Here is a 15732-nt window from a genome sequence, read left to right on the forward strand (position 1 = left end):
TTCCTGTCTTCCTGAAGGTGTATTTAAACTCATGCTGGAGGCGTTACCTTTAGCCGAACCTTAAACAAAGATATTGCAGGTGCCGTTAACACAGATACTAAATCATGTGGCTGGCCCACCGACCTCCAAAAGGAGACAGCCCTGAGACAAAAAATTCCCTAATCAACTAGCTGCCTACGCAGATTCCCTGACTCTGCAGATAGACAAACCGTTATACATGAAGAGGTTTGGTTGTTAGAGACTGGCCGAATATTCTTGTCCCCTGACCTGCATCCCGGGAAGGCGGCGCTGCATTTGAAAAAATGCTGTAGGTCAAAAAGCTGGCCGATGCCCATCTTTATGCAATTGAATCCGTTGAACGCGACGCGACTATCCAATAGAAGTAGACGAAAATCTTTCAAACTGACCGTCTGAAATGAAGACAGAATCAGCAACTGCACGACCTATTTCTCGCTTAAAATGTTTTCAGAAACACGTTTCGGTGAACTATTTTCGTAAAATACGAGATTGTATTCTCAACGAGCCTCCATTATGGTCGTTTTGAAATCCGGGAGGAGCCAGACCCACGTTCGTCCAATCAGCTGCCAGTCCAGGGTGTGGAGCATCAACCATGGATTTATTACGTCGCGACACCACGCTTCAGTCGTGTTGCCAAAGTGGATCCGCACTGTAAGTCTCATCATACCACAACATGGTGTTTGCGGAAGATCCACCACACACATCACAAATTTGCCTCTAAGGGTTTAACAATCTGTACAGAATACGACACCGTCTGTCATTAATTCCTTGATTCAGATAAGGAAAAAATCCCCCCCAAAAAAAATCTTTAATGGGAAACAATGGAAGAAACCTCAGAGCAACTGAGTAGGGATCCATCTCTCTGGACAGACGGACATGCAATAGATGGAGTCTGTACAGAATACACCGACATTGTGAAATGACAGCACGGACAATCAGGATGACAACATTAAAGATGGATAGACTTCCAAATGCCGCCACACAGTTAGGACCTGAACCACATGATGCCCAAACCAGGAAAAACACCCCAGATCCCAAAGTACACAGACGTACTCTATATGGACATGTGTGACAACATGCTTTTGCCACATAGTGTATTATTGGCACAATGCAAATATATCTCCCGACGTGGATTTGGGTGACGTCTTGTATCCACCGTGGGTTTGGATAAGGGTTCATAAGCCGCGTTGCCATAAACAAGTTTTTGTTTTTACATTTTGAAGTATCGCATTGGAAAAGCTGTATGGAAACAGCAAAATTCGATAAAACTTTCTCAATTGCGCGAATGTTTTTTTTTTTTTTTTTGCGCTCGTTTTTTGCCTTTGTGGGGAAAAAAAAAGGGATGCTCTAACTGGAATATGAAAAGTTCAGTTCAATCACTTTATTATCCCAAATGGGAAACTTGACGTGCAGTCAGGAGTGCAAAATAAATAAATAAAAAAACATTCAAACAACATACAAATAAACAAGACAACAATACAAAGACATGAGTACAAAAATGTTTCCTGTACGAAATACATGCAACACAATTTTACATCACAGGATCAATCTCTAAAAAATTCTACATTACATGAGAAAATGCCACTGTCACAGAAGTTCTGACGTAGCAAACATTTATCTCACATGACTGATCGGATGTTTCCGCTGTAGGCGTCTTCCAGGATATTCCTTTAAACGTGCAAAACCATGTCTGGTAGTAGCAACAACGTACGAGGGGACGGTCGCGCCCTACCACCAACAAACATCACATTAAAACTTGCCCAATTAAACCAAATTCCTAAAGACCTCTCAATTTTTTCTTCCGTGGATGGTTAGATAATTGCTAATGCTTGCTCTTGAGGGAATTACTGGAATTGTTGGGGCTTTGTAAATTATAGCGTGTGGTCTAGACCTACTCTATCTGTAAAGTGTCTCGAGATAACTCTGTTATGATTTGATACTATGAATAAAATTGAATTGAATTGAATTAGATGGCCAAGGGGAGTTGTTTTGTTTGCGGTTAGCGACCTCTACTTCTTCTATTTATTGGCCTGTAGTGATCACTTCTGACCAAACTTTGCTGTAGCCTCGTTTCTTCGCTCCAAACCAGTTGATAGAAATATTTCAAAAGTTGGCTTAAAATGAGCTTCTTCTTTTTTTTTTAAGTAAATGCTTTTGGGCGTTTTCGGCCTTTATTTTGATTGGACAGCTGAAGACATGAAAGGGGAGAGAGGGGGCGGGGGGAATGACATGCAGCAAAGGGCCGCAGGTCGTGTCGAACCCGAAGTCGAGGAGTAAACCTCCGCATATGGGCGCGTGCTCCACCAACTGAACTATCCGGGCACCCTAAAATTCGCTTTTTAACAGTTGAATGGAAACTGTTTATTGAACCGTGACCATGAAGGCTTTAAAATAGATTGTTTGTTGCATTTTGTGGTTATTTCATATGGGAATCTGCTTTTCATCCTAAGTGGTATTAAAAGTAGCTTGTGAACACAACTATTCGGGGCCATTTCCTGCAGCTTCTTAAACGTTGTATTAGATAATTGTTCTTTGATCATACAGCAGTCACCCCACATGTAACCCCATATTTATAGTAACTTATTTTCATGTTTCACTCCCTATTTTACATTATCTCCTCTCCACTTCCATTCTCTTTTTCCTCCCCTGTCTTTTTTTGTAGTTGATAGCATCAGATCTTGCTTTCCGTTTTTGTACCTTGTCCTGCTTTTGACAATCTTTTCTCAGTAACCGTGGCCCCGATCTTCATTTTCCCACGTGTTTGTTTATCAGTTGTTTTAACTATGATGATGGCAACTGGTACCTATGCTCAGGGAACTTCGACATTTTCAGATGTACCTGAAAATATCTTACGAGATAATGATTTCGATGTCTAATGTCCAAACCACCAAAACCAACTTGAAATGTGAGTTTTAAGTTCCTCTTGAATATTTGCTTACAAAGGAACAAAGATGTTTTGTTTTTTTTGTTGTTTTTTTTTATCTCAAAGATGCCTTTTGGGATCTGTGTCATGGGGAGAAGCGAACAGTGGAGAAAAGGCTGGGGGATTGTCAGATAAAATAAACATAAAATAAACAAATAAAAGCAACAGATGGGAGGAATGTAAACAAGGTCCTAGCAGGAAGCAGGGTGATAGATCACTGAACAGGGATTAGATATGAGGGCCTGTTACAAGTCTCTTGGCTCCACTACATTCATCTGACAGCCTTAGTTACTTTACAAATGAAGATCTTTGCACACACACCGAGTTTATCACATCTTTTATTTATTATTTATTTTATTATAAATTAAGCTACCCAACAATTCTAACAGCCTACGAGTCCAGCTGAAATTATTAGACGATTAAACACTTATTTGACAGAACTGTTTGGATCATTGAGTACTTTTTTGTTTGGATCATTGAGTACTTTTTACTTTTTTTAAGAACATTTTGTAGGCCTTTATTTGACAGGAAAGATGAAGACATGAAAGGGGAGAGAGGGGGGGGAATGACATGCAGCAAAGGGCTGCAGGTCAGAGTCGAACCCTGCACCGCTGTGTTGAGGACTAAACCGCTATATATATATATATATATATGTATGTATGTATGTATGTATGTATGTATGTATGTATGTATGTATGTATGTATGTATGTATGTATATATATATATATATATATATATGTATATATATATATGGCGCCCGGTCTACCAACTGAGCTATCTGTGCACACAGTACTTTTACTTTTCATACTTTAACTACATTTTCCTGATGCTACTTACATACTTTTACAGATTCCCATATGAAATAACCACAAAATGCAACAAACAATCTATTTTAAAGCCTTCATGATCACGGTTCAATAAACAGTTTCCACTCAACTGTTAAAAAGCTAATTTTAGGGCGCCCAGATAGCTCAGTTGGTGGAGCGCGCGCCCATATGCGGAGGTGTACATGTAAATAGGAACATGTTGGCGTTATTTTGTCACTTTTTGGGAGCAGTAGGCTAGTTGGAACCAGTTACCTCCAGCATCTGTGCTAGGCTTAGCTAGCGGCGGGGGCGTCAGACAGAGTTACGACACGCACGGAGATGAGAAAGGTATGTATGGACTTATCTAACTCTGGGGGACACGGTGAATGAGCTAAAGTCCCAATAAGTCGGCGTGTTCCTTTAAGTAAAGGATCTGAATACTTCTTCCACCACGGGAAATTATAGAGCTTGGTCTAGACCTCCTCTGTAATCTGTAAAGTGTCCTGAGATAACTTCTGTTAGGATTTGAAACTATGAACACCATTGAATTGAAAGACTCATAAAGATGGTTGACCGTATACATTATTCACTGTTCACTCGAACTGCCTCCTTTTTTTATTTATTTTTGGATAAATTTTTACTGAGAAAGGCACAAGATTAACAACATTACACATTACAATTTTAGCCCTTTCTTTTCTTTTTTTTCAGCCCCCCTATTGCTTAACACACACACATAGAATGTAAAACAAATTCAAAACTAAAACCAAAAAGTGTACCCCTCATTTGGGGACCATAAATCAGATTTGTCGTTACAGATTTCACAGGATTTTGTCCTTATCCGAATCGAGGGTCTAAAGCTACAGGGTGTTGTATACTGTACAGTTTGTAAGGCCCTTTTTGATTTTTGGCTTTATAAATAAAATGGACTTGATTTGGCTGCAGGATATTTTATTCTATTATTATTATTCAACTGTTGAACCTCTAATGTAGGGGTCTTCAACGTTTTTAGGCCAAGGACCCCCCAGCTGTAAAAGAGATGGATACATTACATTATACATAATATAGAGTAAGGGGTCCCTGCCCTTACTCTATATAATCTATAGAATTGAGCTGCATATTAAACTGGGCCTACAATAACGTGTAGGGTGGCCTAGAGCCTTCAGATATACCTTTTTATTGTGCATACAGTACTAAGCAGCCTGGTCGCACAGAATTCTGTGAAATGATCACGAATCGTTAACGCCGCATTACGTGGTGGTGGCACGGAATGTGTGAAAACTCCACGTGGCCACCACGGAAAACAACGCCAATGTAAAGTCAATGAGAAGATGACGTAGCATTAAGAGCGACTACGGTAGCGAGAACTATGTAATGCCAAAATTCCTCGTAAGGAGGTTGGTTGGGGGGGTGGATGGGTCAAACACAGGACCTTCACCCAGGAGACCGGGGATCGTGTCCCGCGTGTTTCCTAAAGTTGCTTTCTTCATTTCCGTCCTGTTCTTCCCACGTGTCACAGAACCGAAAGCCCACCCACGACCTTTTCCTTAACTTAAGGGGCCGTGTTCATTTCACAGAATTCTTCCGTGGGCCCAAACTGCCACAGATTTTGAGTTAAGTGGCCGTGTTCATTTCACGGAATTCTGTGAGATCAGGTTGTTTTAAGATATTAAAATAATTGTTGACATATTCATATATTTATACATCATGTTTTAATGTTAAAATGTGGAACAGTGAATCCTTAAGCTTTACTGTATCTGTGGATGGCTACCTTACCTATGGGCCAGTAAGCCTATCATCAATGTTGTGTAAATAAAAAAAAATATTTATCTTTACAAATAATATGTTAGATTCATGTTAATGTATATTTTCAGACACACATATATATATATACATACAGTATATATTTAAACTATCAGACAATAATTTGGAGACCCCTGCAGCAACTCTGAGGACCCCCTAGGGGTTCCGGACCCCCTGTGGAAGATCTCTGCTCTAATGAATACAGAAGTGAGCATTAATTAAGGCTTTGGCGGGGGTCCTCAGACAGCCTCTCCTTACAAAAAAAAAGGAAATAAACGATGCTGCACTTGTCCTTCTTAAGTAATGTTTTTTTATTTGTCAGCGTACATTCAAATGAACTCTCCAGAACCTGAGAAAATGCGTCACCGGATGAGGTTTGGCATCAGTCCCACGTACCATGAGCACAGTGTGTGTCCTTCATTGTGTAATTCAGTTATCACAGCAGCGTTCACACCAATGAACTCAGAGCGAGGAACTCTGGGTCAGGACATAAACTGGGTCATTTGCTCGACTCTGGCGGCTCTACTCACAACAAGAAAACAGCACGTAGTCATGTGTTGCACAGTGAGAGAGAAATCCACTGCAAATAATAAATGACTCCACAAAATGAGTAGTATTAGTAGTTTTCATTTATTTCATCATTCCTGAGTCAAGTCTTGCGTAAAGCCTCTGTGCTTTAGCAGAGACATTTTGACATTTCAATTTCTCTCTGTGTTTTTTTGTTTAGGTGAGCAATGGATTCTTCACCTGGGGAAGTAACCTGTCCACGCTGTCCGACATCAACATCTGCATCCCCACAGGTAGGACTAACCCTTCCACCAGAAAATACGTCACTTACAGCCATGCTTAGACTCAGTACTTCATCAGAATTTAGTTCACATTTATCAGTCATTAAAACAATTAATATTACCATCTGATCTGGTAAATTTGCCAAGAAATCCAGATAAGTTGATATAAATAATTGCAAAATAATACCTAAATGAAGTCTAGAAAAGAATATTTGTAAAAGTGTTCTGTCACTGCTGTAAGCAGATGTAAATACCCTGTTAAAGTAGATTTGATTTCTGAATATTAGCAATGAGGACACAGTAAATGTCTTGTCTTTGTCCAATAGAGTCAGCTTAGCTCGTCTAAACTAACTAACTAACTAACTACCTGCAGTCCCATGAGGAAGTGTCCCTGGGCAAGACACTGAACCCCAAGTTGCTCCAGATGCTGCGCCATCGGATTGTAAATGTTTATCTGATGAGCAGGTGGCACCTTGTGCGGCGGCCTCAGCCACAGTGTGTGAATGGTTCCTGTACTATGTAAAAGCGTTTTGAGTAGTCGTTATGAAAGCGCTATATAAATCAGGCCATTTACTTAATTTAAACAATTTGTAGGCACATTTTGCAAAGCAGGCATTGTCATTGTTTAAATGTTTTAATAGAATTTCCACAATATCCATCAGGTGTGAGGTTGTGTAATGGAGAAAACCTCATGATGGAATGTAAAGAACTTAATGAAAATACTGTTGTATTTAGAATAAGGTCAATGGTTGGATTAGAGCAGTAAACAACGTAATTGCGTCCAAAGTGTTGTAATTTCAGAAGCAGAATCAGCTTTTCAGACTCTTGCTGCCTTATGCATTAGCTATAAGCGACATGCTCTCAGGTTTGAAAAATTGGTTTTATAGGTTATCATTTTGGAGGTAAAATTCAGTTTCTACTCTGTCACTGAGCCAATGAGTGAAATTCACGGTGTTCAAATGTGAATGAAACGTGCAGCCCTGCTGTTCCAGTAATGCTGCAGCGATGTCACTGAAATGCCAAGTCTCAGGAGGCCAGGTCGCGTTGAGGAGGTGGCCAACAGATTGACCGTGCAGAATATCACACACTCGCATCTTCCCCTGGGAAGTGACTTGCTTGCTATCCCCATCATGCTACTGCTAAGACAAATAGGATTTGCTGTTCTGCCAAGTTCTGGTGCAGTGTTATTTTGTGTGTGTGTGTGTGTGTGTGTGTGGGTGGTTGTGTGTGTGTGTGTGTGTGTGTGTGTGTCTCTCTCGCTCTCTCTCTCTCTCTCTCTCTAGGCTGTTCCTCACATCTTCAAGGGACCATTTTATACTTTTGTTAGACTTGAGAGCTTCAAAGATTAATCGATTAGATGTCAACTATTAAATTAGTCAGCAACTATTTTGATAATCAATTACAATTAATCGGTTTGAGTCATTTTTTATGAATAAAAGAAAGAAATTCCCTGATTCCAGCTTGTTAAATGTGAATATGTTCTAGTTTCTTCACTCCTCTGACAGTAAACTGAATATCTGAGTTGTGGACAAAACAAGACATTTGAGGACGTCATCTTGGCCTTTGGGAAACACTGATCCACATTTTTCTGAGATTTTAGACTCAACTAATCGATTAAATGAGAAAATAATCCACATATTAATTGACAAAGAAAATAATCCACAACATGCAGCCCTATTAGACTTAGAGGAAGGGTTAGGTTTAGGGTTGACTTCAGGCATGCAGTACTGATAAATTAAATTTAGTCATTGGTGGGATAGAAGTGTGTGTTTTTTTTTTTTAAAACCAACATCAGCACTCCGTTTGAGCTCTGTTCTTGTGTGTGTCAAGTCAAAAACAGATGTTCATTTTTCACCTTACACTTTTATTTTTTTTATCAGAGATTGGTCAGCGTTGTGTTGTTGTAGAGCATCGTTACTCATTGTGCGGCTCGCCAAGCTTTAATTTGTGGCTCGCATGGCAGTATACAGTATAATACGGTGATATGATCATGCAGTCAATACATTTCCTAAATCTGCTCTATTACAAATTATTTATATTAAAAAAATACCCAAAACAGTGGCATTACAAGATGGAAATATATAATATATATTTTAACTTGCTCTGCCTTTCCGTCCATAACTCTGACTCACTGCAGACTTTTCAGTTTTGGCGGTCTATCCAGCTCTTAACGCCGAATGTGCTCTGGGATGGTTAGATACATGAAAATGTAGAAAAAATTGCATATTGTATGTTCAGTTGTTTTTGCAAGCATGGATGCAATATGTACAAATAACAATATCATCAGCTTTTAAAAAAAAAAAAGAAATCTATATGTCCTTTTGAATTAATAAGTCAAATTTGAGTGCGCTGTCTTAGACTTAAATATCTGCGACCCAATCAAGTGACCCCATGTAGGATCCAACCCAACCCAAAAGTTGAGAAATATTGTATGAATATTTATATAAATAAATATATTACAGGAGGACAACACCCGCGATAACAGTCCCTACCTTTTCTTTGTGTTCAGGCCAGCTGACAATGATTGTGGGCCAGGTGGGTTGTGGGAAGTCCTCCCTGCTGCTGGCCATGCTTGGCGAGATGCAGACCCTCGGTGGAAGTGTCTACTGGAGCAAGTAAGACCTCACAACAACACTTTATGGATCACAGTGTGTCATGACGTATGCAAGGACGTGCTCTGGTCTTATTTCGGACCCAAACCATTAGTTCTAGCTGCACTTTAGGTAGTGATACTTTGGTTTACTCCAGAAGGACGATTGAAGATGGGGAATACACAAGTACAGTGTCGCTTTAAGGTTTAAGTCTTTTATCCAGTTACTTCTTTATCCTTTTGTGAAACAGTCGATCTTAAAAAGTACTGTGACATTTGCCGTTTCTCAGACATACTATAGTATATTTTTCGTCAGAGTTTCTATAACTATACAATTTTGGCCAAGGCCTTCTTCTTTTTTAATAATAATACATACATATACTCATTGTTTCTCCTTTTCAGTATTCTATCTGAACAGTTTCTGTTTCTATTTATCTTTTTATATCTTTCTATTTTATTTGTGCTACTTCATCCAACATGACAACATGCATTGTATTTAATTACTTTTCTTTTATTTCAGTGTTTACAAAGATACATTTTATTACACACATCTGGGTACACACAGTACATCTTTTTTTAATTTGAAGTGATTGCTAGATAAGGGCCGAGGCTTAGTAATAACTGTATATGGGATGATATTACTTATATTATTGTCTTGTTTGTGCACAAGTGTAAGACTCAGTTTGAGAAATACTGCCAGGAACTAATTATTTGCCCATTAGCATCACCAAGTGTCCAAGAACAGTTTTCTGTATGATTTAATTGTTCTGCTCTGATGGTTAGAACAAGATTAAATGACAGTGTGGGTGATTGAATCTATTAGCTTCCTCACTGAAAGGATTTTTAATCTAAAAAGTCATAGTATAGTCATATTTCATGCCATTTCAAAGGATTATGTTCTCAATTGAATGGAACTGCTGTCAGGATATTGAATTATACTAAAGAGGCTTTTATTACGAAATGATCACATCATTGTCATTATAAGTATCATTATTTGTGTGTTTGTGTCTGGTTCCATTGCAGCACACACATTAACTGTCAAATGACCTACAGTCTCACACATAAGCACACTATGACAGTTTATTAAGCCTGTTTTATGGTTCTGCGGAGGCTCCGCGCAGAGCTCTCGCCGTAGCCTACGTAAGTGGCCTGATGTTTATACTTGTGCGCTGGTGTGTGTGTGTGCGAGCCAGCGTGTGTGTGTGTGTGTGGGTGGGTGATAGAGCGAGGGAGAAGCAAGAGATTGACGCCGATTATCTAGAGAAACAAAGTGTCTCCCCTGTTCTTTCTGACCACGGTGGGAAATCTGGAGCAGGACAAGTTAACCCTCTCCTTGATTTCACGTTGTTTATGAAGAAGGAGAACCAGGAAATGAGTCGGGGGGGAAATGCAACGCTACCATGTCACGGCCGAGCGACATGCGTCACGGCCGAGCGACGTGCATCGCTGCGGCGTGTAGTTACTATTTTCGAGAGGCGCACGTCAGGCTACGGCGTAGGGTCCGGCGTAGACACAGAGGGGTCTGCGGGGCTACGGCGTCGAGTCGACGTAGAAGCATAAAACGGCCTTTAGAGTCATTAAATCAATATTGACTTGAGAAGATGTGAAAATATTCTCCGAATAATTGAGTCCTTTGGTAATTTTTTTCTGATGGACTGCAGCTAGCCGTCTTAAACGACATATATATATATCTTATATTGTTGAACTGAACTAGACATTTATTTACAGTGACATTGTGTTGTTCTCTATGACGAGCCAATTTATCTGTAAAGTCCACAGAATTTAACTGTCATGTGACCAGTAGCCACGTGACCGACCGGCGTCACAGTAATTCCCTCGGGATATTGAATTATACTAAAGAGGCTTTTATTATGAACTGATCACATCATTATCAGTATAATGTATTATTTGTTTGTCTGTTTCCATTGCAACAGACACATTAGCTGTCAAATGACCTACTGTCTCACACATCAGCACACTATGACTTATGTTTGTTAGAGTCATTAAATCAATATTAACTTGAGAAGATATGAAAATATTCTCAGAATAATTGATTCTGATGAGTAATGTTATTGTGATGGACAGCAGCGAGCCGTCTAAAACGACTGACAATCTCCTGCTTTTGCTGTCTCATATACCACAGCGAGACATCGGAACTTGGAGGCTACTTGCCTAAACCGGTTCTAAGTAAGATGTCTCATTATGGGATACACCCCCTTATGCCTAGTTCACACTACACGACTTGAGCTTATATCTCTTTACATAAATATTTTTTTCTACTACTATGGGCCAACAGTTAACATAGAAACGATTAGACATACATTTAAATGCCCTCTGTAAATGGTGCCCTGTTGGTAGGTTTTACAACGTGACCTACTTTCACTTAAGTACGGTGCAGTAAAGTCAATCAGATGTCCGTGATCTGCGTAACGACAGTACAGTGGGACATTTGCCTTCAACCGAGCGACAGTAATAACCTAACATACCATCATTACTGAGTTTAAACTACATTCTCGGTTATGTTTGCACTGAATAACGCATTCAATAAACAGAAACATAACTCTTGCAGCGCAAATGAACAGATGCGCAATATTAGCTCACACATAAAATAGCACCCTCGTGAATTAGCCTACTGTTGCTAACGTACATTCATAAATCCTGCATAACATCGTCCCGTACCTACAGGACCTCAGACTTACTTATTGATGCACGCACAGAGTAGTGTCGACAAACTTAGTCCATTGAGGGGAGAAAGGAAAGTGTGATAGCGTTCCACTTTTAACGCTTTTTTCTCTCTCACTCGAGACCGCTGCGTCCAACGTTACTAGAAGGTAGAGCGAGCTACAACTGACATGGAGAGAGAGAGAGAGAGAGAATGTATCACTACAGCCAATCCAGTCTGCTCAAAGCGAGGGTCTTTTTCACAAATAGGTTGCACGTAAAGGGGGAAAAAGTAGCTTCCACTTAAGGAGCCCTATGTCTTGTCTTTGTGTCTTTGCTAGTTTAAGACCGACGCACTTGTCAATTTCCCGTCCAGCGCCCGCGACTAGGATTAGTGTGTTTTGACACTTGAGTGGGTGGGGGGCGGCGTGGCATCACGATGGTGGCATTCCATCGTGATGTCGGCCAGCCATCACGATGGACGATGATATCGTCCATCGGCACAACTCTAGATTCAACTTTATGCCAATGAGGAGCGGGCGACTCAACGCCCCGCTTCTCCAAAGTCCCCGCCACGCTACCAGAACGCATTGCACGGCTGCTCCCATAGAAATGAATGGGAAGCGGGGAAATGACACTTTTCGTTTTATCACTGCAAATCAGCGCACCAACAACTTGTAGTGCTTGCTACATCACGTGTGTTTTTGTGACGAGTAGTTTGGAGACCAGACATACTGATCAGGGATTCCTCCTAGGGAAAGATGTAGTGGGTGAGGCCCTGTGGCCACTCAGTCATGTAGTGTGAAAACCAGACTCCCGATTACAAAACAGAAAGTGGTGTAGTGTGAACAGCGCAGTGTTCTGATGACTTTGAAAATCCTGTAGTGTGAACTTAGATTAAACGGAGACAGCGAAAGCAAGAAATTGGTAGTGCATTAGGATTACTGCTGTGTCAGAAAACATTAGAAATTAACAGGTTCTGGTCATACAACCCTAGTGTGTTTTTGCCCCTTTTTCATGGAATTTTTAGCTAATACAGCAAAATATTATCTCAAATAATTAAGTTAGCTAGCAACTTATTTTTCAATTTTAGGGTTAGGGTTAGGCCATCTTCTTTTTTTTCATGGCTGAAACTGAACTGAATGGTTCTCTGACAGCTTGTTATTGTAAAGGTAGTATATGTTTTTTAAAGTGCATGCGACCTTTTGCATATAGCTGTGTTTCAGAAACCTCTGGGCTAAGACAAGTTTTCTTCCTGGTCATCAGCTTCTGTTGCATTTTTTTTTTTTACATGACGTTTGGATTTTTATCATAAATCTGTGCTTTATCTGTTGTTTATATTCCATGCTTAAAAATCCTATATCACAATACCTATAGATTACTCTTGCACATCTGTATCATAAGAGAATCTGTAGCCTCCAGGGCTGCACACTAACCTTTGCAGTGTGTGTGTGTGTGTGTGTGTGTGTGTGTGTGTGTGTGTGTGTGTGTGTGTGTGTGTGTGTGTGTGTGTGTGTGTGTGTGTGTGTGTGTGTGTGTGTGTGTGTGTGTGTGTGTGTGTGTGTTTGCGCATATGCGCCTCTGTTCATGTGACTACATGTATATATGAATGTATGTGTGTGTGTGTGATTTCTTTTCTCTTTACCTCCTGCCTTCTTACCATATCAGGCTGCCTGATAATGAGACGGTCCACGAGGGGAACATAAGGTACTTTCTCTCTGGTCCCTTCTTTCTAAAACATAATCATTTACACAGTCTGTAAACATTCATACTTCATACATTCATAATTAATCTGCTTTGTCTGGTTTACAATGATGTATATCAGGTTGAAGTAGCTTAAACCACTTGTATTGCCAGTAGTGAAATGCCAGAAGTCCCAGAGCAGATGGAAAGAACAAACTCACCTGACAAACTCCTGATGAACTAAAAGCATTAAAGGGATAAGTTGGATCTTTTGAAATGTAACATGTGTAACACTGAACCAATCAGTGTCTGGTGAGGAGCTACTGGCCGCTATGGGCGTGGTTTAGGTGTTTGTACTCTATATCGACGACGTTTTATTTCCTGGAAGTGCCGCTGGAAATTCCGCCGTATATCCCTCTTTTTCGGCCGGATGTCCATCACCTTTCTTTGTGTTGGAATTGACTATGGTTAACTGCTCCTCAGATCTCTGCAGGGTAAATCCAGACAGCGAGCTAGACTATCTGTCCAATCTGAGTTTTCTGTTGCACGACCAAAACAACTTTTGAACGTACACATGCTCCACCAAAACAAGTTCCTTCCCGAGGCTTATTAAAATTTTCCCCCCCCCCCCCCCCCCAAGCACATTTTTCTCCCATCCCAGAATGCTGTGTGGACTAGCCAGACCCTCCTTTGCAGCGCTGTGGAGGAAGGTTTGGCCATAACAGACTAAGGTGTCTGTGACAACCGTGACTGTTCGTTCAAAACAACAATGGCGGACATGATAGACAGATGGTTCATCCAATCACCTGTCAGTTATTTTTTTTTTAAAGTGCCTGCCCTTTTCCCAACAGTTTCCAAGACAGCTTCTCTGACGGTTCTGTGTAAAAAAAAAAACATCCGGCGCTTTGGTGTTTGAAAGGGTTGGTCCGGATTCACTAACAGTCACACAATAACAAAAACAAACTAACTGATCAAGGCAGCGGTAGACCAGCCACTCCCGTGTTCTGCGATGGAAAATTGGTGTTTTTTGTCAATGAAGTCTGGTGGTTTTGAAGAGAGCGTAGATGGATATAACGGCAATAGTTTTCCGCCATAAAGGCAGTACTTAACAGTAGGGTAAGACTGAAATTATTCTTCATATAGCGTATACTTAAACTGATATCGATTTTTTTTTAGGTGTCTGAAATAGGTTTTGTTGTGTTGCCCTGTCTGCTTCTTCAAACTTAGGGTGTGCTGACCACCATCTACTGTAGGATATGCACCTCATAAAACAACCCTTCAAAAGATCCAAACTATCCCTTTGAGTAATAGCATTTGCTGTTGTGACACTTTCTATCTGTTGAGGGCTTAATAGTCAGCCAAAGACGTTTTAATAGTCAGGAATACACCCAGAAGTTTACATAAGTTCTGAGCTAGTTGGTGATGACAGCATAGACATCTACAGTATGTCATTTATAGTTCATACTGTATATATATAGTTACCTTTACACATTCTTCATATAATCTGGTCATTGGAAGAAAACAAAAAGGAAGCCACCTGAGTTGTGTACCATATATGTTTGTCTACAGGTCCTGAATATACCTAATCTTTTAACCCAGGACATAATTATTACACACACATCGTCATGCTCATAAGATATGAGACATTGTCGAAGAAGCCACAAAACCTAATTATCACAGACAGACAATGACCACATCACTTACATGGCTCGTCTTCTCTGGGTGGAGAGGTTAATTCGATCAACAGTTGGCAGGCTAACATCATGTCTTCACTGTCTGGGGCTTGGCGTGAAAACACGTCTGTCTCTCCCATTTTTTTGTGTCCGTCTTCCTCCCTCTGTTCTCTGTTTCAACAGAGAAGTTGCTCTCAGCTGTCTCTGTCTCTTTCTCGTTTTGCCGTCTTTTATCACATATTTCCACTCATACACATACATGTACACAGTTGATTACAGTCGACTCATTCTGACACAATGGCGTGACTTTGACAGTTGGTCAGAGACAGAAGAGTCTGGCGAAGACATCAGGAGGTAGACGTTCTCCGCCGTGTCTTCTGAAGTTACCCTTTAATCCCTCCTTCCCCTTTTTGCTGTCTTCTAATTTAATTCAATTTTTTTCATCTTTACTCTGCCTCTCTCAGAAGAAAGTACTGTTTTCCACTGCAGTATTCCAGGCTGTGTGTTGTTCCTGGACACATACATACGGACCATATTAGTTTGATAGATTTCTTAAAATGTAGTATAGTTTATTCTTAAGTTTTAGTCTTTTTTTCTTTCCTTTTTAAGTTATTTGTTTATAGTGCAATACAAGTGATCAACATGAAAACACATATGACGCGATTCAAGAAAAAGGTGGAAACTAGACAAACATGTTTAGCTTAGGCGATGTTATTGTAATACGCCTTAAGTCTTAGTCTTAATTTGTAGTTACTTTTTGAAGCTTTGTAATACTGATAATACGATATA

The 15732-nt window shown here is 40.2% G+C and overlaps 1 protein-coding gene across 9 annotated transcripts in view; it reads left to right on the top strand.

Moving 5' to 3' along the window:
• abcc9 (ATP-binding cassette, sub-family C (CFTR/MRP), member 9) overlaps window positions 1-15732 on the top strand; it is a 92380-nt gene that overhangs the window by 32087 nt on the left and 44561 nt on the right. For 4 of the 9 annotated variants that reach the window (XR_005638175.1, XM_039792019.1, XM_039792018.1 and 1 more), the window contains exons 17-20: window positions 6276-6348; window positions 8846-8951; window positions 13256-13294; window positions 15259-15297. Coding sequence is in view for 6 of the 9 variants with exons in the window: in XM_039792019.1 (XP_039647953.1) it covers window positions 6276-6348; window positions 8846-8951; window positions 13256-13294; window positions 15259-15297 (257 nt within the window). In the remaining 3 variants the exon portion in view is untranslated. The remainder of the gene's footprint in view (window positions 1-6275; window positions 6349-8845; window positions 8952-13255; window positions 13295-15258; window positions 15298-15732) is intronic. The other 5 variants (XR_005638176.1, XR_005638177.1, XM_039792023.1 and 2 more) reach the window with 2 other exon arrangements.

Source organism: Perca fluviatilis, chromosome 23, assembly GCF_010015445.1.
Source record: "Perca fluviatilis chromosome 23, GENO_Pfluv_1.0, whole genome shotgun sequence".
NCBI classification, from domain to species: Eukaryota; Metazoa; Chordata; class Actinopteri; order Perciformes; family Percidae; genus Perca; species Perca fluviatilis.